At 38.5% G+C, this 24,206-nt stretch overlaps 1 protein-coding gene across 1 annotated transcript in view; it reads left to right on the top strand.

The window, feature by feature from the left end:
- Nucleotides 1–24,206, top strand: part of LOC18445675 (ARM repeat superfamily protein) — a 45,727-nt gene extending 21,521 nt beyond the window's left edge. The window contains exons 3-7 of the mRNA XM_006855764.4: nucleotides 1,216–1,451; nucleotides 1,542–1,680; nucleotides 16,179–16,305; nucleotides 23,654–23,772; nucleotides 23,938–24,206. Coding sequence (XP_006855826.1) covers nucleotides 1,216–1,451; nucleotides 1,542–1,680; nucleotides 16,179–16,305; nucleotides 23,654–23,772; nucleotides 23,938–23,988 — 672 coding nt within the window. The 3' untranslated portion in view covers nucleotides 23,989–24,206. The remainder of the gene's footprint in view (nucleotides 1–1,215; nucleotides 1,452–1,541; nucleotides 1,681–16,178; nucleotides 16,306–23,653; nucleotides 23,773–23,937) is intronic.

Here is a 24,206-nt window from a genome sequence, read left to right as displayed (position 1 = left end):
ACTCGTAGATGGTCAATCGCTAGATCCAATTCCTATCAAATACGACCATAGTTGCTAGGATCTCCTAACCGAGGTAGCGGTCCTGCTTCGAAATCTTGCGTTTGCATTTTGGGAAAGGGATCTTCAAAGGATCTTGATTTTAAAATTTGGGGATCTCGATACCCGCTATTAAGGATCTCAATCCCTGCCTTAAAGGCCAATATAATGACCAAAATGATGATTTTCAAGTCTGCCAGTGATGCATCTATATTTTTATTATAGTTGCATTACTTGCTAATTATGAACAAAGAGATCCTACTTTAAAAAGTATGTATAGTCCTAGACTATATATACTCTTGAAGGTTAGGAGCAAGATCCCCAAAAGGTTGGGATTGAGATCCCTTAGATTTAGGGACCTCGATCCCTAGCATATATGTTGTACGGACAACACTCCCATATGTGGGGATCTTCTAAGCTTTCATGATTCCCTTGCTTCCGATCCGTTTCCTGCTCCCCATTTGCTTCTGATCTCAACAACAATGAATATGACTTATCATGTCTTTGATACTTGGAGTCTTGGAGGTACATAAATTGCAATTTGTAATTTCTATCTGAAGTTTGTGTAGCAATGATTGTTAATAATCTGTTAAGAATTCATTAACTCACTACGATCTCCTTGAGCTTATAATTAGTTCTACTTGTGTCCACTTCTTTAGTTTTGGAAGGTTACTTATAACTTGAGTTTGAAAGTATGGTTTGTATCTTTAAATTTCCTAAGTATGAAAATTCTTTTATACATGAGCTCGTATACAATGCTCCTTGGGAGCATAGTTCAGTTCTTCTCCCTCTGTTAGATGGCCTATTTGGGAGGATTTTTCCAATCTGAAATTTTGGGAACCACCTAAGAATTACTAGAGGATTATTCTCAAAAAAAAAATTTTGAAATTTGAGTTTTCTAACACTTAGATCTCACCCTCTAAAAATTGGATGGTTTTGTCTTCAATCTTGAAACATAATTTATTTTGAAGTGTTTAGAGGGTGCAATTAGAAAATCTTTTTTATTGAGGTTAATCTATGTGTTAAAGAGGTTATATCTCCAAAATTTGGTGGCCTAAAGTTAATCCTAGGTGGGGTTTTACCTAAGGGAGTAAATGGACAGTTACTGCCGAGGGAGCAAAATATTTTTTGGCTTTATACAAATCAATTAGATTAAAGTATATTTTTTGTATGAAACAGGCAGCTGAAGCTCTTGGAGCTATTGGGTTGGAGAGTAACATTCCTACACTGAAGAGAAGTTTGCTTGAGGATCCTGCACAGGAGGTGCGAGAAACATGTGAGCTAGCTCTTAGACGTATTGATGAACAGAAATGTGTCAATAACATTGATGAAATCTCTACAGAAATGAAGTCACCTTTTCTATCAGTTGATCCTGCGGCACCTGCTTCATTTAGCTCATCTATTGATCAATTAAGGTACAAGGACAATTAGAAATAACATCAGTTTATAGATTTTTCTTGAATTGTAAATTTGGTCATTTATTATTTCTTGTGGATGCATTTAAGGGAAGTTCTTCTGAATGAAAGAAACGGCATGTATGAGCGCTATGGAGCATTGTTTGCACTCCGTAATCTTGGAGTAGATAGGGCAGTCGATGCTATTATTGCATCCTTAATTGCTGGAAGTGCTCTCTTGCGGCATGAGGTCTGTTGGTTCCTCCCAATGAACTTCTAACTTTATATAATCTTATTAGAATGTTCAGTTACTTTTGGATGCATAAATGAAAATCTTTAGATGCTAGTATGATAATAACTAACTATTTCTAATGCATCTTTGAAACTCATTGAATAGCAAAGTCACCTTTTTATTTGTCTGTATTTATTGATTATTGAGAAAACTTGTGATATGTAGTCAGTTTTAAGTTATGATGTGGTCTATGATCAACTATGAGGATACTTAATGGTTCGGATTTTAGATAACTTAAATAGAAGTATTCTTTAAAATCGTAGCTTAGATGCGATTGGCGTTACCTGTTTGATGATTTGACTCAATGACTACAACTCAATTTTGTCCAAGTCAAATTTCTATGAATCAGATTTTATGATGTTTGGCATAGGATATATGGAGGAGATGGATGGCATATAACTTTGACCATGTCTTGATAAAGGTCGTGGTTTATGGTATGGGCTATAGCCAAGTTGATGAGGTGTAGGTGGGAGAGAACTTTCTTTCTTGGGGATGGATGGCTTTTTCTATGCCAGTTTCTTAGGATTTATTGGATTTTAAAAGGAAACTTCATAAGGATGTGTGGTGAGTAATTCATGGTGTAGGCTGAGTTTGTCTGACTTCCATGATTACGTTCAAGGATATCTCTTGTATGAAAAGCATATTTTGGATAATTGATAGCACATGAATGACCCCAAATAGTTGGGATAAGGCTCAGATGATGATGATATTGATGATACTTCATGTGAATAAAAAAAGAAGAAAAATACTGTACTTGTGTCGATTTTCGTATCTTTCATTAGGAGGAATGCAGGGTTGACATAATGAAATAAATGATCATTGATTAAGCATGGTAGATGTGATATGTTATCAACACCCCTAGCTTGTCTACATGATTAATTTTTTATTAATTCTTGGTATTTGATTATAACCTATTTGCATTGTTCCTGGTCTAAAAGCCTAGACAAACAAACGAACCTCAAATATGGCTTCAAAGTTGAGTTCGTAAAACTTGTTTTGACAAGTTAACAACAAATGTTGTAGCTAACTTGGAGAGAACGTAACTAGCGAAAGGACTATAAAAAGCAAATGATCAAGTACTTTATATAAAGCTACATAATGATCTAAACCTTCCTTTCTTATAGCTTTCCAAGCTTTTTATTTTAAGGTTCTAAAAAAATTTAGCTGCAAAGAGGTGGATGATCCTTTCTCTCTCTCTCTCTCTCTCTCTCTCTCTCTATTCCTCCTTCTGTCCTATAAATGAGAAGTGGACCCACTCTATATTTTCCAAAAAAATAGAGGGCGGTCTTGCTCTGTCCTTGATTTTCTCTACCTCTTGATATTTTCTAAGGAGAGAGAGAGAGAGAGAGAGAGAGAGAGAGGGTTCTATCAAATATTCCTCGCCACAGACAGATGGATCCACAGCTAATTTCTCTCCATCTCTATACCCTAATCTCTCTTCTTGTCTCTATAATCTGTCTCCCTGTAACCATCCCTCTCTACATGAGTAAAAAAAAGTGTACGGGTCAACTTATCTCATTTCCCATAAAAGTAGTGAAATGCGAACCATAGAGTGAAATGCGTGGTTCTAAAAATAACCACCTAAACCTCCCATAAAAGGGAAGAAGAGAGAGGACAGATGGCTTCAATTCTTTTAACAAAGCAAGTTAGTGAAAGAGAACATGAAAACTGAGAAATGTAACATTGAGAAGAGAGACGAAAAGAAGAGGCTAAGACCAGTAAACCATGGGAGGACTTATAGATGATACAGAGAGGTAAAGAGAAGGAAAGATGAAACTCTTAGTAAGCTTCAAAGTAAGATCTCTATAAATCATCACGACAGCCTGCCTTTTTTTTTAACAGTCCCATTGGTTGTTCATGCTTGTAAATTTCTCTATCATTTCTTCATGAGATCAGATGTTTTCTCTTCGAAGGTTGTGACTAATGGGGTATCAAATTAATGCCCTAAATGGAGGTCTAACAGTTGTAAATTTATAATGCAAAACCCCAAAAGGGAGAACTGGTCATCAAGTTTGGCTTCTTTGATGATTGAGTTTCAAGACCCTCGAAATTGGTTAACAAATTTCTTGCTCTCCTCGTGGAGGAAATATCGTTCAATCCCCTACTTATGTAACTTTTTTTTTCTTTTTGAATAAACATGAAGGAGAGAGAGAATGAATATAGATAGAATAGGACCTGTTGGGGTTTTGTGGCCTTCAAAGGCCTTGAAACTTGGTCCTTTTTTATGGAAGCTCTTTCTGCATTCGCACTGTGTTTGTACTCACGCTTTTAGATTCCTAGTTTGAGTGGGGGTGTTAGACTTGCATGGATGAACATGCTATGTGAGCCTGCCCTACTTGGATAAAACATGCCATCAGGGTGGATGATTCTACTTGGATGAAATTGGCCATTATAGCAGGTGTGAGTGGGCTCTACTTGGATGAAACATGGCATTAGAGCTGGTTGGAATTGTCTCTATTTGGGATTTGCAGGCTTCTTCACTTGTGCTTTAGTGTATGATTAGGCCTTGGCTAGAAGAGTGAAAAAAATTTAAAATATAGTCATTGCCTCTCAGTTTGGTATCCAAGCCTACTTTTGCTGTATGTATTTCCCAACTTTTGGCTTGGTTTTTGAGTTGAAAAACCAGTCATGGCTATCGAAAATGCAGTAGCTGAGTTGCTAATGGAAGAGAAGGTTGATGGTTTGAACTAAGAAACACAAGATTTGGTATGTGTTGCATGAGGAAGGTTTGGTGCACATCCTCACAACACCATGCTCCACTGAGCCAATGCTTCAGAGGCGATAAGAGAAGCCTTTTCTTAGTAGGTGTGGCAAAATATCTCCACTGAGCATCCTTTGTTGGCCTTGATGGTGGATTCATATGCATTGGAGTGTGAGATTAATAGAATTGCATGTGAGAGCCATGAATGGAAGGAGAGCGACTTTGGTATTCCCTCTCTGATAAATAGATCCCTTGCTAAGATGATGTTTTCTAACCTCAAGATGCAAAAGGAAAACAAGGTTGTTGAGCAGATGGAAACTTTTTGAGGCATGGTTTGTAAGGTGGAAATGTTTAAACTTCAAGTGGAGGAGAATATTTAAGTGGTGGATCCCAACTGCCGCTTGTGAGAATTGTTCCTTAGCGCACCACTGAACCACCATATGGTGGCATGGCAGAGTGCAAAGGCCGCTTTGATGAATTATCTTCCTAACTCATGGGATGCATTCTTAGGGATCTCTCTCAGCTTGCCGGACTTAAATTTGATTAGATGAGATCATCAACTTCCTCAAGGTAAAGGAGGAAAGGTTGAGCAGGAAAGGAGGACCAAATTCTAGCAACACCATCCACACGACATTTAACTACTCAAGTTTTGGGTCAAAGAAGAAGAAAGGTTCTTAGAATAGTATGAATCATCCAAAGAAACCAGGATAGAGAATAAAACTAATGACAACCCTTCTTACCCAGGAAATAAGAAAAATGATTTTAGTTAAAGCAAGTGTTCAAATGTGGGAAGGGGTTCAATTGGTTATTCAAAGTAATTGCTTTCCAATCCAGATTGAAAGTGACTCGGCCTTGCTTGTGAATGTCATTCAGAATCGATGCAATGCTCCATGGAGACTTAAGACGATTGTTAACGATTGTTAATAATTGTTGCACCAGACTGTCTTTTCATCGCTGGTCCATCACACGTCTTTCGTGAGGCTAATATGGTTGCCGATGCCCTAGCTAAGAGGGCAGCTGCTGGCCCCGATGCTACTGTGTGGGTCCATAGACCACCAGATTTTCTTTTCTCTCTTTTATTACATGATCTGACGTAATTTCCCCACTATAAGGTTGTATCTGAATTGTTTTTTTCTGCTTTTTTATTAATAACAAACGGGTAGGGGGCCTTCTCGCCCACTGACTTACCCAAAAAAAAGTGTTTAAATGTGGGAACTAGGACACGAGATGGTACTCCAAGTTTGAGGGAGCTGATGAGTATACCCGAACTGAGAACAAGGAGTTAGCCTATGTAAGCTCTCAGTCTATGGTAGCACACACAAAGGACACATCTTGGTGTTTAGACTTTAGTTCTACAGCCCATGTTGCAAGTACTAAGTAAGGTTCTTCAAACCTATAGCATTGGGTGACCAAAATGTGTATATGGGAGCTTACCAAAATACGGAAGTGCTCATAGTAGAAGAACATGTTCTTAACTCTTGCTCATGACATATCTTTGGCTCTTAAAGATACCCTTCTTGAGAGGAAGAATCTTCTTACAGTCCCTGAGTTGTCAAAGGCTGGTTTTATAACAATATTTTTGGGTGATAAAGTTGAAGTCAGGTTTGGTTCTCATGAGTGTAAGCTAGTTATCTCTGGGTCATTAAACAATGGGTTGTATGAGTTTGCTTTGATTAAGATGAAATCTGTATTTGCTTATAAGGTGACTCATAAGAACAATGATAATGTTATGCACTTGTAGTGCATGAGGTTCGGGCATGTGATTGCTAAGCATATGGAGATATTGATGTGAGACTGACATTTTGGAGAATGTAAAAGGCAATCTTTGGAAAATGTGTCATGCATGGAAGGCAAACTCAGTAAGAAACCATTTTTAAAAGCCAAGAGGGCAGTTGGCTTTTTGATGTTGTCCATACTCCCTACTGACCTCTGTGGACCAATGAATGTATTTTATAGATGACCATTCTTGTCTCCTTAAGAGTAAATTTGATGCATCAAAAACTTTTAAGGAGTTTTAAGGCTAGGTGGAAAAATCAAACCGGTAGGAAAATTAAGGTCCTTAGGTGCGATAAGGACAAAGATGTTCATCACAATTTTGATTTTTGCACTCAACATAGTATATATAACCAATTTACCACATCATACACTCTTTAATAGAATGAGGTGGCTGAGAGATGGAATAGGAAACTAGTGGAAATGGTAAGGAGCATGATGGGGCGTACTATGCTCACCTTGGGCTTCTGCGATGTGAGACTTCTTAGTTCAACTATATCCTTAATAGGTCTCCCAGAAAATAATAGGTCTCCTAGAAAAGCAATGCCGCTTAACACCCCACAAGTTGTTCACTGGTTGTGTTCCATCCCTTGATCAAAGTGTTGGGGTGCTTAGTTGAGTCTAAAGATTTCCACTTCTTTGAAGATGAATTACTCGAAGGTCGCTAGATGTCCATAAGGCAGATTTTCATAAATTGAGGAGCGGCGAGGTTGAAAATTGAGCCCTTGAACCACCTCTTTGGAGAACCCAAAGGATTAGACGCTAACCTAAATAGTTTACACTCCTGGGAGAATATTGCCAGAAGGAACTAGATGGACTTGATGACGAACCGTCAACCTATCAGGAAACCTTGGCTTGGAAAATGACTTCCTGTTAGCTCTTATGAATGATGGCACTCAATCGGACGGAACCAAGTCTTGGAGCTGGTTTAGTTAACGGAGGTTAGGAAACCCATAAGTTTTAAAATAGAAAGGGTAAATAGAGAAATATAAAGCTAGACTAGTGGTGAATGATTTCACTCGAAAGGCATGGACGGATGGTGATGAGACTCTTCCCCAATAGTGAAGTTCATATCTATTCAGATGCTGGTTACCATGGCAGCTCCCTTTGATTTTGAGCTACACCAAATGGATGTGAAAACAACTATTTTAACTGGGGCACTTGAAGGGGAAATATATTTGAAAGAGTTGGAAGGATTCGAATCAAAGGAAAGAAAAGTTAGTTTCTAAACTGTGTAGATCCTTGTAAAGTTGTCTTTTAGGGTTTATGAAAGGGGTTTTCGATAGAGAGAGGTGGTGAGTAAAAGGTTTCCTTCAGTTTTGGACTCCTTGTCTTATGTGAGTGATTTGAGAGAGAGAGACAGGGAAGCCCTGCAACCAAAACCACTAATTCTCTAAAACCTACCCTAAACTAAGAGAAAAAGAGATGATCTGGTCTCCTACAAGGTGCACCATTGATCTGGGAAATCGTATGGTGTGTAACAAACCCTAGACGGTGATTCTAGGTCAATTTTCAGGTATGTGATCTTTATTCTTTTTTCTTGCTTTTGGAGCACCAAGTTAGCAATGTGGCAGCAATTTTTCCTGGGGGCCAATCTCATTTTTCTTCTGTGGTTTAAGTTTAGCTTCCCTCTTTAAAATTTCATTAGAGGCATGTGTAAGACCAAAGAGTTACACGAGTTTTAGTGAGGGGAAGAGTTTATATAACGTTGAAGCCTTAAATTGTAGAATTAAGGTGCACCTAAAAAATTCATTAAAAAAGGTTCTTCTGATGGTGGGAAGCCATCTAATTGATCATCTTGAAGTCGAGTATGGATATGGAAAAGAAAAGGATTTCAAGTCCCAAAAATAGCACACATCTTGCTACACATTATCTGGACCATCCATTTTCAAGGTTTTCATGTGTTTAAAGATCTGCTTGTTTTGAACCACTTTTGGAATTAAGATTTTTATAATTAGAGATAAAAATAAATTTTTGGGCCATCCTAAGAAATTTTGATTCCAAAATTGCATCTTATGACAAAGTTTGGAGGTGTGCCTTACTTTGATTTTTTATGGTTGCAACCTTATGCAAACCACACCCTTTAATGAAAGGTGCTCAATGCATTTTGCAGAAATTTTTAAAATGTTACACCCCATAGCACCTAATGAGCGCCTGCACAACGCACCCGTCTCTCTTTTTTATGTACATATAGAGTGGGTCCATCCGTCTTTTATTTGTTAAAGCGAAATATGAATAAAGGGAGTGTGTCAGTTCATTTTTGAGGACTTAAAAATCTTGGAATGCTGTAAGCATTAAAGTTGTATATCTTTTTGGCAGTTTTCTGCAATGTAATGGATACTATGATCCCGACAGTCCGTTGCACATTTGTGTCTTTTGCAAGCGGCTATATCATTCTTTGATTTCCTTGTCTGATGACTTTTCCTAACTTTGAAGCCGTAATTGAGATATTGGTCTCCCTTATATTCAAATTATGTCTGAATACCAGTTATGAACTGGCTTTTTGAGAGTGATGACTCGTCGATTTTCAACATTCTTATCGAAAGTAATGGGGTGTCTATAAGTCTTTATTTGTCTGATTTTTTCAGAATCTCACTCATCCCCCTTATGTCTTTGAAAAGAGTTTCCATGGTGGGTTTGCCCCTGTTGACTAAGATATGTTGCAGAGAATGGGAAACATTTGAGAGTTGCAGTCACACTGCGTGTGCAGTGGCAGGAAGTACATATACATTTACATTCACATTAATGTTACATTTACACATTTACATTCACATTAATGTTACATTTACATACATATTAACATTTCACTATTTACAGTCAATTTCGTGTTGATATTTCATGTGCAACTAGACTCAAGGTCTTTACGAGACCTACCATCATCAAGAGCCAGCTCACTCAAGTTCCTATTTTATAGGACCTGGCAAAAGAGCAGTAGAGAAGACTGCTTACAAATTAGAGACAGAAACCATGCACTATGTGCTGTTGGAGAGTCCCAAAATTCTTCTGGGATCTCAAGCCGACATTGAGGGAAGTTCAATAAAAGCCTATGTGGACTTAAGGTCAATACTCCATCTCTATCCGGTGGAGAGTTCATGGAGTAGATCTCAAGAGATATCCTCATTGGCTCGAGTCCTTAAGCTTATAAAGTGAGTTCCATAATCAACACATCGCTATATAAAGGACATCCTCTGTCCTTCTCTTGTCAATCTTTGGGCAAAAGACACATGGTCTTCCCGTCATCATCATCGTTAGAGCCTTTTCCCAACTATTTTGGGTCGGCTACACAAATCCTAGTCTGTCATTCTGCTCTATCAAGGGTTATACCCTCAGTGAGGCACTTAGATAGCATATACAAGTAATCATTGACATCTTTTTACAAAGGGAGAACAAGATCTGGACCAGCCACCCGTTGTAGAGCTTGTACTTGTGAGGATTAAAATATAATGCACTTACATACGTGGATCAGGAATTGGTCCTACTTTTGGTGGAGAGAAGTTATGGTAACAGATTGGCCTTTCTTTGGCCAGTCTGAAGCCGGTCACGCTGGTCCCAAGCCTGGAGAAAGGAGGGGGGTTGTGTTCTGTTGGAAGTCAGCGTAAAACTTTTGCCACATCTATTTTACAAATCTTGATTCAATGTGAGCGGAATGGCGGAATAAAATTTATATAGCCATCCAATATAGTTGGGATAAGCTCGGATGATGATGATGATTAGCCTTTATATACTGATGGGATTGTTTGCCCTTTAATATGACGACCAAAGTAAGTAGACAACATAAGTGGTTCTCTCCTTATCAGATAGGTGACATCTCTTTGAGTGCATCTGACCTGGGTGCATATAGCTGTGAATGTGCCCCCTTGTGGTCCTGGATGCACGTATTTGTGACATGTTTCCTTTCATGGTCTCGCCTGCTTGGAGCATGTCCTTTTCTCATAGGCTGGCTTGTTTATATTGAAGAGAGGCTTTTGTAGTAGGTTTCAGACTTATCCAATTTTGACACACCAAATGTAATCCTACCACAATTTCTCCAATGTGAGTTAAGTAGTGACTCTTTGACACTCAAATTGCTGTCCCCTTGTGATTTTTATCCACTCGTGGTACTTGGCTCTCTTTGGCATCTAAATTGTGCTTCCACTGTGGTGTTTTGTGCTGTTTGGTATTTGACCATTTTTGACATCCAAAGTGTGCTCCCATTTGTGGTTATCGTTGCTCATTTGGACCAGCGAATTCCTATGCCTTAGAACTCATTTATAGTAGGAGGCCGTTTGGATATCTAGAAATGGGTTTATGAGAGACTCATTTCCATGGAAATTGGTCATTTCTTAGTTTGGATGCCATTGGAAATAAAAGATACATCTCTGTATCGATATCTATCTCCATGTTTTGTGACCAAAATGTGGAGATGTGTATGCCACCAAAACAATAATCAAACTATTACTAATATACAACGTTAAAAAAAGCGGGCCGCTCAGCGCCTAGGCAGTCCAGAAGGCCTAAGCACATCGCCCAGGCCTAGGCAGCCAAACTGGGTGGCAGTCCCTGGGCGGCTGCTAGGGCCTGTGCCCTGCCTAGTGGCGGAATTATTTCTTCTTTAGTTGTATTAATTTTTTTTTGAAATATAAAAGGTTTGGAGGATGGATTTTATGTTTATTTCAAACCTAAACCCACCCACAAGAACCTATTTTAGAGAGAAAGAAACCTCAAGAAAACTAAATTTTGTGACTCTCATTGGGTCGAAGTGCTTCTCAAAGTTCTGGAAAACGGATTCAAACATCACCCAGGTAGATGTGATTTAGTTTTGGAGTTTTATAATCCTATTAGAGGGTGCTTTTTATTATTTTAGCACCAGAAAATATCTGGAAGTTTGGAGTTCGAGCAATCAAAGTAAGTGCAAAAATTTATTTTTTAGATTGTTTTATTTTAAGATGTCTTCTTCAGGATCTAGTCGAAATGGAGATCCGGGTTGGAAATATGGATATAACCCAAATCCAAATGACAAAAATTGTGAATAAGATACGAAATGGGGAATAAACCGGTTTAAGAAGCATCTTGCTGGTATTAAGGGGGATGTTGCCCCCTGTAAAAATGTTCTTGAAGCTATCAGAGAGGAGATTAAGCAATATATGAGTTTTGTAAAACTAAAACAGGAACAAAGTGCTTGTCATTTGAATAGATCTATTTCTGTTACTTCTAGAAGAAGTGATCCGGGTTGGAAGTATGGTTATAACCCAAAACCAAACGATAAAAATTGTATAAGGTGTAATTTTTGTGAAAAAAATATCAATGGCGGTATTAACCGATTCAAGAAATACCTTGTTAGTAGTAAAGGGAATGTTGCTTCTTGTAAAAAGGTTCCTGAAGCTATTCGGGATGAAAATGATGAAAATGAGCCTTATTTTACGAAAATATCTTCTCCAAGTTCTTCTAGAATTGGTGATCCGGCCTGGACCCCCATGGCCTCCTGGGGTCGCCTGGCGCTTTTTGAAACTATGCTAATATATAATCTATAATAATAATAAATTGTTATTATTATAATGTTATGATGGTTATTATTAATATATTGTACTATTATTTGTATATAATATTATTAATACTTTTTATTAGTAATAAAATATTAAATCATTATAATACAATGACATTAGTATTAACTATTCTTATATTAATGATATTGTTAATAATATTATTAGAATACAATGATAATATTATATTATAATATTTATTATTACTATAGTATATTAATAATATTACTATAGTACAATAATTTTAACGCAATTCAAACAGTGGATATGCATCTTGCAGTCTCTCATTAGATATTATTCAAACAACAAACACCCATATTTTAAGAGATGCCAATTCCAGGAGATATCAATTCTAGGATAGGCATCTCCTAAGACCTGCATCTCTAGGTACCCAAACGAGGCTTCGAGGGTCGTTTTTTCAACAGAAGCTGAGATCTATTTTATTGGAACACTTGTACATTAGGTACTATAGAAACATGTTTACGTTAGTTACATACATCCTGTTTGAAACAACTGCTTGCCATGTTTCAGAATGCCGGGCGGTGCCTAGGCAGTCAATTGTGGTTGGAGGTTTCTCATCTACCTGTTTTAGGGGTTGGAGGTGTCTCATCTATCTGTTTGAGGGGTTGGAGGTGTCTCATCTATCTGTTTTAGGTCCAAAGCAAGCTGCTCCACTGCATCATCCCCTCATCAATCTCATCATCATAACAAATATGAACCCCAGCCCTCAACTCTGCTATGCGGGGCTCTTTTTTCTTCTTTTTTCCTTATTTCTAAATTCATGTAATTTCTAATTTCCTCTCTAATCGCTTCAAGAACCTTTTTATAAGGGACAAGATCCCCTCTATTAGCAAGATGTTTCTTGAACCGGTTTATACCCCTATTGGTATCTCTTTTTCAATAATTACATCTTATACAATTATCTAGAGGATTCGGGTTATAACTGTGTTTCCAACCTGGGTCACCACTTCTAGTAGAACTCAAAGAAGACATTTTGGAATAATTAAAACAATTTTTTTTGAGAAAATAATTAAAGCAATTTCAAATATGAAATGTTTTCACTAACTTGGATTGCTTGATCTTCAATCTTTTTATTTTGAGTAAAGTTAACTTTTGTATTGCTATAGAGTGTTGGAGTACAGAAGAGGTATCCGAGAGTACCCACAAGTCAGGTCTCTCGATCAAAAAATAGGTCAAATGACCCTATACAAAAAATTGGGCTTATAGACCAGCCTAATTACAATAGGTATCTTTGGAGTTAGGAAAAATGGGGCTTATAGACTTGCCCCATTACAAGAAATGTACTAAGGTGTAGCTAAACACCGTTACGCCCTCTGTGGTCCAGAGCAAAAAAGGAGATGGACTGGACGGGGTCTTCTGCTTGGGCCCTAGCTCTGTCTTTCATCAGAAGATCGGTGAACTCGTTGGATGTCCTCCAAATATGCTTCCATGAGACGACCATATCCTTGTAAGTGTAAGCAATCTGATAAAAAATCGAAGATAGGTACCATGGAGGTGGTGAAGTCCCTATTGCCCAGGAAATGATATTTTGGGCATCTCCTTCCACCAGCAGGTGGGATCCCCATGAACGGTTCAAGCTTTTAAGACCCAAGAGCAGAGCCATGGCTTCAGCATACTACGAATCTTCATGACCTAAGTGTTCGGAAAAGGTGAACAAGATATAGCGATGATGGTCTCGGAGGGCATCATCGAAATTAAGCTTAATAGCACCTTTTGGAGGTGGCAGCCAGTTGTTGGGTCTTTGGACCTTCTGTGGTTGGAGATTGAAGATGTTTTCCCATTGGCTGACAAAAGTGTTTGCTGAAATCTCGGAAGGCCTTGTGGTTGGGGGCCCAGAAAGTTACTAGAGAAGTAACCTTGTGGAAGAGAGCTGAGACTACGTTTTTGTGGCCTTGGAAGAGGGGCATTCCTTTCTAACCAGATGACCCAGTGGTGGCTGCGATGGCAGCCTTCCACAAGGTTCTACCACCCTTCAGCCAATGAGAAGCATGGTACGAGGAGATAAGAGCTTTAACCGAGGGTGGAGTGACCCATTGAAGGCAGAACAGCTGTAGCACTTAGCTCCACAAGTCATAAGCGAGGCTGCAGTGAATAAAGAGGTGTGGATTTGATTCCTCCTCACTCAAACACATGGTGCATCTAATGGGATTGGAATCCCTTTCTTTTCAAGCTGGTCAACTGTGAGAGCCGTTGAGAGCAGGCAATCCAGTTGAAGGTCCATATTTTGGGAGGAGCAATGGTAGACCAGACCTTGGATAGAACTGAGATGCTTGATCTTCAATCTTCCACCTTTGAGATGTTTCCCAATCTTAAATGCTTCCTAAAACTGCTTTTAAATTCTACAAAATAAAATCGAAACCAAAAGGATGATGTTTGGTTTGATTTTTCAAATCTTTGAATTACTCAATCGATCTTACAAAAATGCAAAAAATGCAATTTTTTCTATTTTTTTCACTCGAAAAGTTAAGAAAAAGGAGGTTTAGGTGACAATAAAACCTAAACCCCTCCCTTTCTTTTTCCCTGCCTTATTTAGGGGAAAAAGGCCTAAAATGCCCCTCCGCGAGGGGCATCTTTGCCCTTGGGCGGGCAAAGTCTCTAGGTGTCCACCTAGCCCTAGGGTCCGTGAGCGGGTGTCTGGGGACCTAGTATCCAGAAGGGCTGCCTTAGCCATCGCCCAGGCTCCCTTGGCCCACTTAGGTCCTAGATGGCCTGCTTTTTGAAACTATGGCTGCTCATAATGTGATGTGTCAAACATAACGCATCCCATGCAAATCCATAAAATGGATATGTCTATATATATTTATCAATAAATGTAGTTTGTGATTCTAAATAATGAAATTTAACTGTAAAAAAGTGTATTTCTAAATCATAAATGTGTTGTATTGTGCAGCAGTACTGGCTTTTGGATGCATGTTTGTGATAGACATGCGTGTCCAGATATTAAGCCACGTGTCGAGTATTGGACTTATGTGTGGATATTTGATATGCCAAGGGACACATCTCTCACACAGAAAAGGTTCTGTCTTGTGGCTTGTCGAGACGCATGTCGGACATGTGTGTCTTGTCAGGCCCACCAAAATGTGCCTGGGACTTGTTGCTTTGGTACATTGGCTGAGACAGGTCATTCCCTTGGCTTTGGAAAGCAATTTTCATGGCATATTGATGACCACATCAAATCTTCGAAGTGATGATTTGATTAAGAATAAAGTTTATCAAAACCAACTTATTAGTCATTGATTAAATAAAGAAATTAGACAAGATGCCTATTGCCTTGGTATCCAATTAGACTATGGACATGTATAGATGTTGCAACATTGCTGAATATAATTGCTTAGTTGAGCTGTGTTTTTCTAAATATTGAGGTGCTAGCCTAGGCATTGAACTTATGTGAGATGGTAACCTAGTGGTTCAACTGGTGCTCCTTGGCTAGAAAACGCAGGCAGTGACACCTAAAGGTACAAGCCACTCCTTTGCATGTGCCTGGAGCCTGCCCCACTTGCCTCTAGAGTGCCCTTGAAATAATCCCTCAAATCTCAAGTATGTCCCCTGCAGTTTCAAAGCCTGGTTGTGCCTCCATGCTATGAGTTTGCAAGGAATATTTTGATCTGATTGTCTATTTACTTGTAAAGAGAAAAAGTAAATGTTTGGATGCTTATGAGTAAATGAAATTATGAAATTAGCTTAATTACAGACGGTGACTTAAGCTAGTGCCAGAGGTGAGGTAGCCCTATCTACACTGCTTGATTGTTTTATGCATTGGCAGCTACAGAAGTGCCTGGACCTGCTTGGACTTTATTTGTTGTTTTATGGTTTCCTTTTTGGTTATTATTTATAATCTATACTTTGTGGTAGGTTTGTTTGTGTTTTTTACAGTATCAGTATTACATTTATATTTTCTTTGGTGGGTTAGTGGTAGGATTTGCCCTTGGGGCAACCAAAGAACACTTTTGCTCATCCATTTTGACAATGGATGGTTGAGGTTCAGTGAGCATAGTGTTATGCTGCTTGCATAAATGCGCCATGGTATGCAGAATCAGACTCTACACTGTATTAAGTTTTTTAGCTGCTTGTTTGTCAAAAACTTATTGGAATTCTTGAATTTCTTTGATTGTTGGAGCAGGAGTTGAACGGGCAACCTAGGGTGCCAAAGTAAAAGCTTCAAAGCACTAGTCATTTACATGAATTTCAAATATCTTATTCTCCTTTACGGCTTTACCAGGCCCTTTCTGCTCCACATCTCATTATGCATGATGTTGAATTCTTCAACTTCTAAAAATGAAAAAGCATGGAATTTCTAACAGTAGTACTATAAAATGCCGAGTTACTCATTTTAATGCTTGTATCTTGTTCTTAATGTCTTATGCTGTTAGAGGTCAGCTGTAATATGTTTATAGTGTCCTGTTTTCAGTATGTTTGTAATTTAGAATCTCTAAATTTTGTAGGTTGCATATGTATTGGGTCAACTACAAGATAAAGCTGCTTCTGCCGCACTCTCAGACATACTTAGGAATTCTTGTGAGCACCCAATGGTTAGACATGAAGCTGCTGAAGCTCTGGGTTCCATTGCAGGTAACTGCTTTCGCTTTTGCTATCACAATAGGCAGCTTTTCTATTATGATAATCATTTCTTATTACTATCAGCCAAAAAAGGCTGGTTGAGAGTTTGTGACAATGCGACTATATGCATGACAGCATGATTCTTAGCTCTGGCTTATGAGTGAGGACTTTTTAACAAGTATGTCTATCTGAAAGGTCTATGCAATGGTGTACGAAGAGTATACACTTAACAATTTTATGCATTAAGTTGACATATACCCATGCACATAAACATGTCTAATGCAAATAACAGCCAAACCAATGCAATGAGACTCAAATTTACAACAAATCTGACTGCTACAAGGCCCAAGATACACCTATAATATGTCACCACTCAATTTTAAAGAAACAATTGAGATTGCTTTGTATAAAACAATTCACATGCAAGTAAACTTTCAGCACAAGTATATCAGAGCAAGTGCATAAAAATTACATAGACATCACTACAAGCACTTTGATGAAAATCTTAACATTACATACTCAAATTCATGCAAGTCACTAAAGTTACAAAATCTAATGGACCATGGGGAGCCATATTTACAAAGAGAAAGTGCCCAAGATTACCTCAAGGGACTACGTGCACCCCATGTCAGATTTCCGCCTCTAATACCACAGGGATCCGAGGCCCCACCGAGTTCTAAATGTAGGAAGACTGAATAAGCAGTCATAACTCTCTCAAATTGATGGAGAAAAGGATCGATTTCTGATGCAAAATGAGTAGGGTGGCGTGCCAAAAACGTGTGCTCTCAAGTGTTGATCATGAGCATAACATGGACCACAGCAAGGGAGCATGAAGGGGCTGCCACATACACATACAATGTTCAAGAAAGCGGAGGCGTCCGTCTAGGTATTTTGGGTGCACCTGCCTAGGAACAAGGTCAGGGTAGGAAGAACCCTCCCAAAAACAAACAACCAGGGGTCTAGGTCCTAGGGAGTTGTTAGGGCAATTTAAGAGTCCCAAACCCCTCACGATAAAGAAAAAAAAACAAATATTACAGGTATTGAGAGATTGTAAGACACATCAAATTGCATCAAATCCCAAACATCATTGTAGAAATAATAAACAAAGTCACAAAGGGGTAACTAGGTAAGTCTGCCATCAAAAGTCAAAAAGACAAAAACAAATATATCTCACCACCGCGAAACTTAAATGTCAACTCTCAACTGTAAGCCATCACCACCCGGGGTGCTCAAGTGCTTCATTTTGAGCAGAATCTGATGATGATGCCATGCCATCATCATCAGGGTTATCGCCCTCCTCAACACATTGAGCATCATCCCTTCTCTCTTCTGAATCTGCTTCATCCTCCTATCTTAATCTTGTAGACCTTTTGCCCTTCTCCTTTACCTTCCCTTTTCCTTCCTTTGGCTTTGAGATTGAGCTCGAGTGGTCCGCACAAGGTTCATTGTTGTCCCAACAGCCTCATGAACCTGGCCCTAGGTCATGGTCTCTCCAAGGAATACCTCATCATCCTTGGCATCAACTAGCCACCTGCATGTGTCACCCATATCAGTAGTTTCAATAGCCTCCTTTTCATTGTGCTCCAGCTGTTCATGGCGCTCTGGCAACATCTGATTATATTGAACAAATATTAGGTCATTCAATCGCTTTTCCTCTAGGCGGTTTCTCTTCTTTGTATCCACCTATTAGATAAAAGTTGAATGAACAATTAAAATTTACGAAAACATAAATACATAATATGCTAATAAACTAAGAAAATACTATGTAAGTAACTAAGTATTTAGTAATATTACCATTTCAAAGGTGTTGAAGTTGTGCTCACATCCAAATGACTTGCAAATCAGATTCAGTATGTGCATTGCCATCTACTGCAAATTTGGGGTGCTCCCCCCGTGGCCATCCACCATGCATCTATTTCACATGCATGTAAATGTAGTAAATTAGGTGTCTGTGTAAATAAAATTTAATACTCAAATTATAAAATCAAAATGAGGAAGTTCTAATCTCACTGGGAGAGATCTTGGTCCTCTACCTGATTTCCTGCTCCTTACCAAGAGACCTAGTGGAAAGCTTATACCTTTCTAATTCCATGATTACCTTGTCCTGCACTTTGGGATAAGGGTTGAGCTTCATATTGCACTGGTTGAATGCTTCCATGAATTCACTCTTGCTATGTATTTCTTGATCTGTATAAAAGTGAGCAGGGTTAAGGTAGTACCCTGCTAAGTGTAGGGGCCTCTTAAGCTAGTAGTTCAATTTATCTTTAACAATCTTCAAACATTCCCCATACTTTTTCTCAGCATTCCTAAAACATTCTCTTGATTTCTTCCTTTGCAGTCCTCCATAGGTTTGTAAATGTGCCTTGTAGTTGGTTTCTTCTCAACGTCGACCATCTTGAGAACCCTTTTAAATGGGCAAAAACATACGAGGCTTACTGGACCCTATTCCAAAATCATAAGTCCAGGTTATATCCAAAACTGCTTTCTCATCGGCTTTCTTGGGCCACTTGGAATTGCTCCAATCCTCAGATACAAACATCAACCTCAGCTTTACCTTCTGATCATACAAGGATTGCAAGGACAAGTAGGAGGTGGCAAATCTAGTCACTCGAGGACTCACCAAGGCTTTAAACTCAATGAACTTCCTCATCATGATTAAAACTTGACCAAAATAGATTTCCCTAACTGTCAAACTTTCAATGATTCAGTGTTGAATCAAAATAATTAACAAATAAGCATAAAAATAGTACCGGTCAGGTTCTTACTTGAGTGTGATTGTATAAATAAACTGTAATGGTCCTCACTTTTTTTATGGTTGTCTGGATGGACTTCCTCTTACCAATTGCCTCAAGCATAAGGTCTATGCACCGAGACTAGAAAAAATGTCGTGTCTTCTCCATCAATAACCTAGTGGCTGCTATATTGACTGAGTACATATTGATCACTACTTGGACTATTTTATCCCCCCTTACCTCCTCTATGCACCTCTACCAAGTTCCAAATGACCTCCACATCATGGGACTCGTCAGAAGCATCAATAAACCTTTAGAATATTGTCCCTAATGAGACATGTCACAATCAAATTCAAAATGCTTATATTCCTCTTATCGCTCCAACCGTCAGTCATGATAGTGCATGCATATATCTGCGCATTCATGTGGGTGTTCAAAAGGTTATTAGTGAGGTCTGCTTCTTTCTTAAGCAATGGCTCCTTAAGCTTATATGCAGTTGGAGCCTTCATCCCTAGCCCAAATTGGTTAATTGCTCCCAACATATAGCCTAGAAGCTATTCAAGTTAGCGGTGTTAAAAGAAATGCTTGCTTGAAAGAACCATCTGGCCACATATTGTGCCACCTTTCTCTATCCTCTTTTTTAATGTGAGTCTCTAAACTTCTTTGATCCCTTTCTTATGGTAAGTTCTCAGGATCGAGGGGGAAAAAGTAAGCATCCATAAGCCCTCTTCTTTTGGGTCTCTTATGCATAGATACCAATGGCCTATTAGAAGATCCAACCTCACCATAAACGTCTTATTCCTCTTTCTGAACTTCAAAAATATCTCGACTCCATACTAATTCTTCATATCTTCTCTTGACCTTCTCTTTCTTATTTTTCACCCCCGCAAGTGCTCTTTCATCTCTCTCCTAGCATCAGCTGGAACTAGAGTTCATGGGGCCACATCGCCTCTAATGCCAGCTAAATCTTTCTTTCTGTTAATGCTAGCATTATATGATTTTTTGCATTACACTCCACCCTATTCTTGTCAAGGGGATATTGATATGTTCCATACTTACAACCTAGATCAGTTTGCTTACTTGATCAGTTGATCCGGTGGAACAGATTGTCATGACGTAGGACTTAATTCTCAACTCATAGGTACAGAGTAATTGACATAGTATCAATGTACTGTATCACCTAATCAACAAACCTCAACATGCACAAGGTAAAATTATTAAAAAAAGACAAGAAAAATTCAATTCAATCCTTAGTGTGTTGGATTTACTTTGTATTTTTATTTCTTCATATGAAAGTTACTCATGAACAATACTATGAATAATGTTGTGAACAATACCGTGAACAGTGCTGTGAACAATACCGTGAACAGTGCTGCGAACAATACCATGAATAATAAAAAGTGTCAAAAGTAGAGAGAGAAAGGGAAAAGAATAGGAAAAGAAAGAGAAGAGAGAAAAGGTGAAAGAGAAGAGAGGAGAGAGTGAGATTACTACGCCCCCTAGAGTTCCTGGGTGTGTTTGCTTTGTTTAGGTCTTAGGACCTAGAATAGACAAATTACATCCCCGAGGTATTAAGTGTGCATTTTTAAGGTATCGATAGACAATATTTCTCTCTTCTCTTTTTCTTTTGCTCTTCTTTTCCCTCACTCTCTAGTGTTAATACTTTTTACTGTTTAGGATATTGTTCACTATACTGTTCAAGGTATTGTTCACCATATTGTTTATATTATTGTTCATGAGTACTGTTCACATGAAGAAATAAGAATACAAGTAAACCCGACACACTAGAAAGGATTGGATTGAATTTTTTTGTCCTACGTTCTCTTTTAATATTTTCATCTTGTGTATTTTTAGGTTTGTTGATTAGGTGATACACGTATATTGGTACTTTGTCAATTACTTTGTCTGTGTGATTGAGATTTAATCCGTGAGCTGTGACAATGTCTTCTACTGGATCAAGTAAGCAAATTATTCTTTGGGGAAAAATTTCAGCAGCTTAACATTACTTTGAGATGGGTAAGAAATGAGCCGACCTCTCTCTATAGATGAGAGTAAGAGTTTGTTGTCGGCCTGGCAGCTTCTTTATTTAGAGCAATGTGGGCCATTGATCTAGGAAATCAATGGGGGTGAAGAGAGGCTTCATCCAGGCCATTCAAGTATTGATGAGCTATCATCAATCAGGGGTTGGGATGATACCATAACCCCTTGCTTTGCAAACACTAATTCCCCTTGATTTAAAACTATATATATTTCTATGTTGTCATATCACATTAACCAATTGAAAAAACTTTATCCTTTAATTGAAACACATCTGTTAATGAAAAAAAGGTATAGAGAAAAAGAGGAATGGCGTGCCACACATGGACAGCCCAGTTCTCTTCTTTTACACGAGAAGAGAGATATAGAATATTCTATGAGGCTTCTCTCTCACTTTAACAAACTCACAGATATGTTGTAATCCAAGGGTAACATGCATGCAATGGCCATTTTGTGACATGTGTTCAGGCATAGACCAAAGAAAAAACTTGCTTTTTGACCTCTGGTGGAAAAGAACAAAGTTTGCCCCTCATCTCCCATTAAATGTGCCTTAAAATCAGAAGGGATTGTCTAGAAAGAGACCATTTATCTTTTGTACAAGGATATTGCAACTATTCTCAGGATCGCAACTATTCTCACTCATTAGATGGCATATTGGATGGTTTAGGGTGAGTCACGAAGTTCGAGAATTTTTTTTTGGAACTTTATGTCTATTCAAAGACACTCTCACAACCACCCATTTTGAAATTTAAGGGACAAGAGTGATTGTGACCTTCTTATACAAAAGATAAATGACCTCTTTGTAGACAATCCCAAATCAAAATACCACATGACTCCACAAACGACAATTACGAGTATACCAAGGAGATCCTTGGCGCTCACTTCATTACTACATCATGACGTCATGGCTCACCAAGGGGCCTGTGCCTAGGCCCATATACTCAAGTAAGGTACATTGGCCATTTGGACCAATGGACCATGATTGGCCCATCAAAGCCAACCAATAGGCAGTGGAGTTCTGGGGTTTAGTGGACTCTAGGTGTACTTCGAAGGATAAGTACACTGAGCACAACACAAGGATGTGGGGGTTCCTCTCTTCGCACATGTGCATGTCCTATCACCTACGCTCTCCCAAGAAAGTGGCTTCCCATCAAATGCAGTTGACATATGCACATGGCATAGATGGGTCTATGTTGAGGGTTTGCCGTTGTTGTCAAATGCCGCCTCTTCCTCATGGGAATACGCTGTCCTGGCTCTGACCATGGCACCTGCCAACCTCGACTGAGGTATTACCCTTAAATCCTCACAATAACCAGGCTCCTGCCCAAAACCTATGATCAAGGGTTTCCGTGAATCATAGACACCTCTACCAGGCTTCAAACTGCATTGGCATGGTGAGTCACAAAGGGTAGGCTAGCTACCCATGTCCCATTTCAGAGCTCCAATTGGAGCCATCAAAGTAATAAAAGGGCATGAGTTACATGATGTCTAGGCCTTGGAAGGTTGCACAAAACTAACACTATCTTGGATTTGTTTGGGTGCAGCATGAGTTTCATGATGTCTAGGTCTTGAAAGGTCACAGAAAACCAACATTGTCTTGGATTTGTTCGGGTGCTGCTATTCTTCAATGCATGCATTACAGAATCTTTTTTGGCTTGGTTATGTTTTGGATTTGTAAAGTTTAGTCAACGAATTTTTTGGGTCTCCGTAGCACAGAGAAACAGGACAATTTACCCTTTTATCAGTTGGCAAACCTGGAGTCTTTCGTGATTTAATAGAGCAATATAATTACATCCACTGAAAGTCCAAGTTCTAAAAATTGTGCTATTTTTTAAGTTTTTGGCCAATAAACTTTGGTCTGTTCCAGGGCAAACTTTATAATGCTCCACTATGGAATCACTTTCTGAGCAACTTTTATCCAAGTGATTATTCATAGATCTCTGTACTCCAGTTGGCAAGAAGTCCTTGATTTATCTGCTTAATATTTTGTAGAAAGTCTCTCAGAATAACTCTAGATGCTACTCCACTTAGCTGTCTAAATCTGATGCTATTAATAAGTTTGAAAGTCATGGGAGGAACCTTTGAGGATAACTACTGGCAGCCCCTAAAACCTGTGTGGTAGTGTCATGTTGCCCCACCTTCTATTGATTAAATAGATCACTGTAATTTTGCAAACTATACAGGGTTTAGCAAATTTTCAAAGAATCAGTAACTTAGATATCTGTTTTCCTGAATATTTTATAAATTCTGTGATTTGTGTGTGTGTGTGTGAGAGAGAGAGAGAGAGAGGCGCATGCTCTCTCAAAAAGGCAGGAGCATGTCCTTCAGCTAGTGCAAGTATTGCAAGCAGATTTAATTGAAGTATCCTTTAGATTTAACTGAATACTAGCAAAATTATGCATGATTAGGTTTGTTCTTAGTAAAAGAGTACTAGTATCATATTTGTTGATGGCACCATATACAAATAGTTCAGTGAAATTTTCTTTCTTTCACATGGCACAGATAGTTGTGTAGTTGCCTTTTGGGTTCCTTATTTTTATCCTTTTTGTCATTTTAAAATCTAGTCCTTAATCTTGGGGCTTTTATTGCAGACCATGACAGCATCTCACTTCTTGAGGAATTTAAAGCAGACTCTGAACCTATTGTTTCTCAAAGTTGTGAAGTTGCGCTAAGTATGCTCGAGTATGAACAGTCTGGCAAGTCCTTTGAGGTAATATGCACACATTTATGTTTATTATGTGTGCACTTATTTACATATGTATGTATGTTTGTATGTATACATGTATGTATGTATGTTGTAAATGCATGAGACTTTCCTTTTGCCCATAAGATATTTTTTACTTGCCATCTCATATGGACTCTTGAATTGGTGCAGTATTTCTTCATGGAAGCGCCAGAAGTTCATCAGATCATAAATGAAGCTTGAAGTCTCCTAATAAGTTAGCCTTATCACAAATTAACATTTTAAGTTAATAGACTGTTGCTCAATTGGAAGCTATTGATTTCCCTTTAGGCTTCTAAATTAAGCCCAAGTCTGCACTTTGGAATGAGTGTGAGAAAATCAGGTTTCTGTAATAGGTCGAAAGTTTTAGGAACTGTACAACTCATTGTTTCTGCAATCTATATGATTTAGTTTGAATGTCC

This window comes from Amborella trichopoda, chromosome 2 (assembly GCF_054954075.1).
Source record: "Amborella trichopoda isolate Santa Cruz 75 chromosome 2, AtrichopodaSantaCruz75HAP2 v2.0, whole genome shotgun sequence".
In the NCBI taxonomy this organism is placed as follows: domain Eukaryota; kingdom Viridiplantae; phylum Streptophyta; class Magnoliopsida; order Amborellales; family Amborellaceae; genus Amborella; species Amborella trichopoda.
This window is presented reverse-complemented; position numbering and strand designations above follow the sequence as displayed.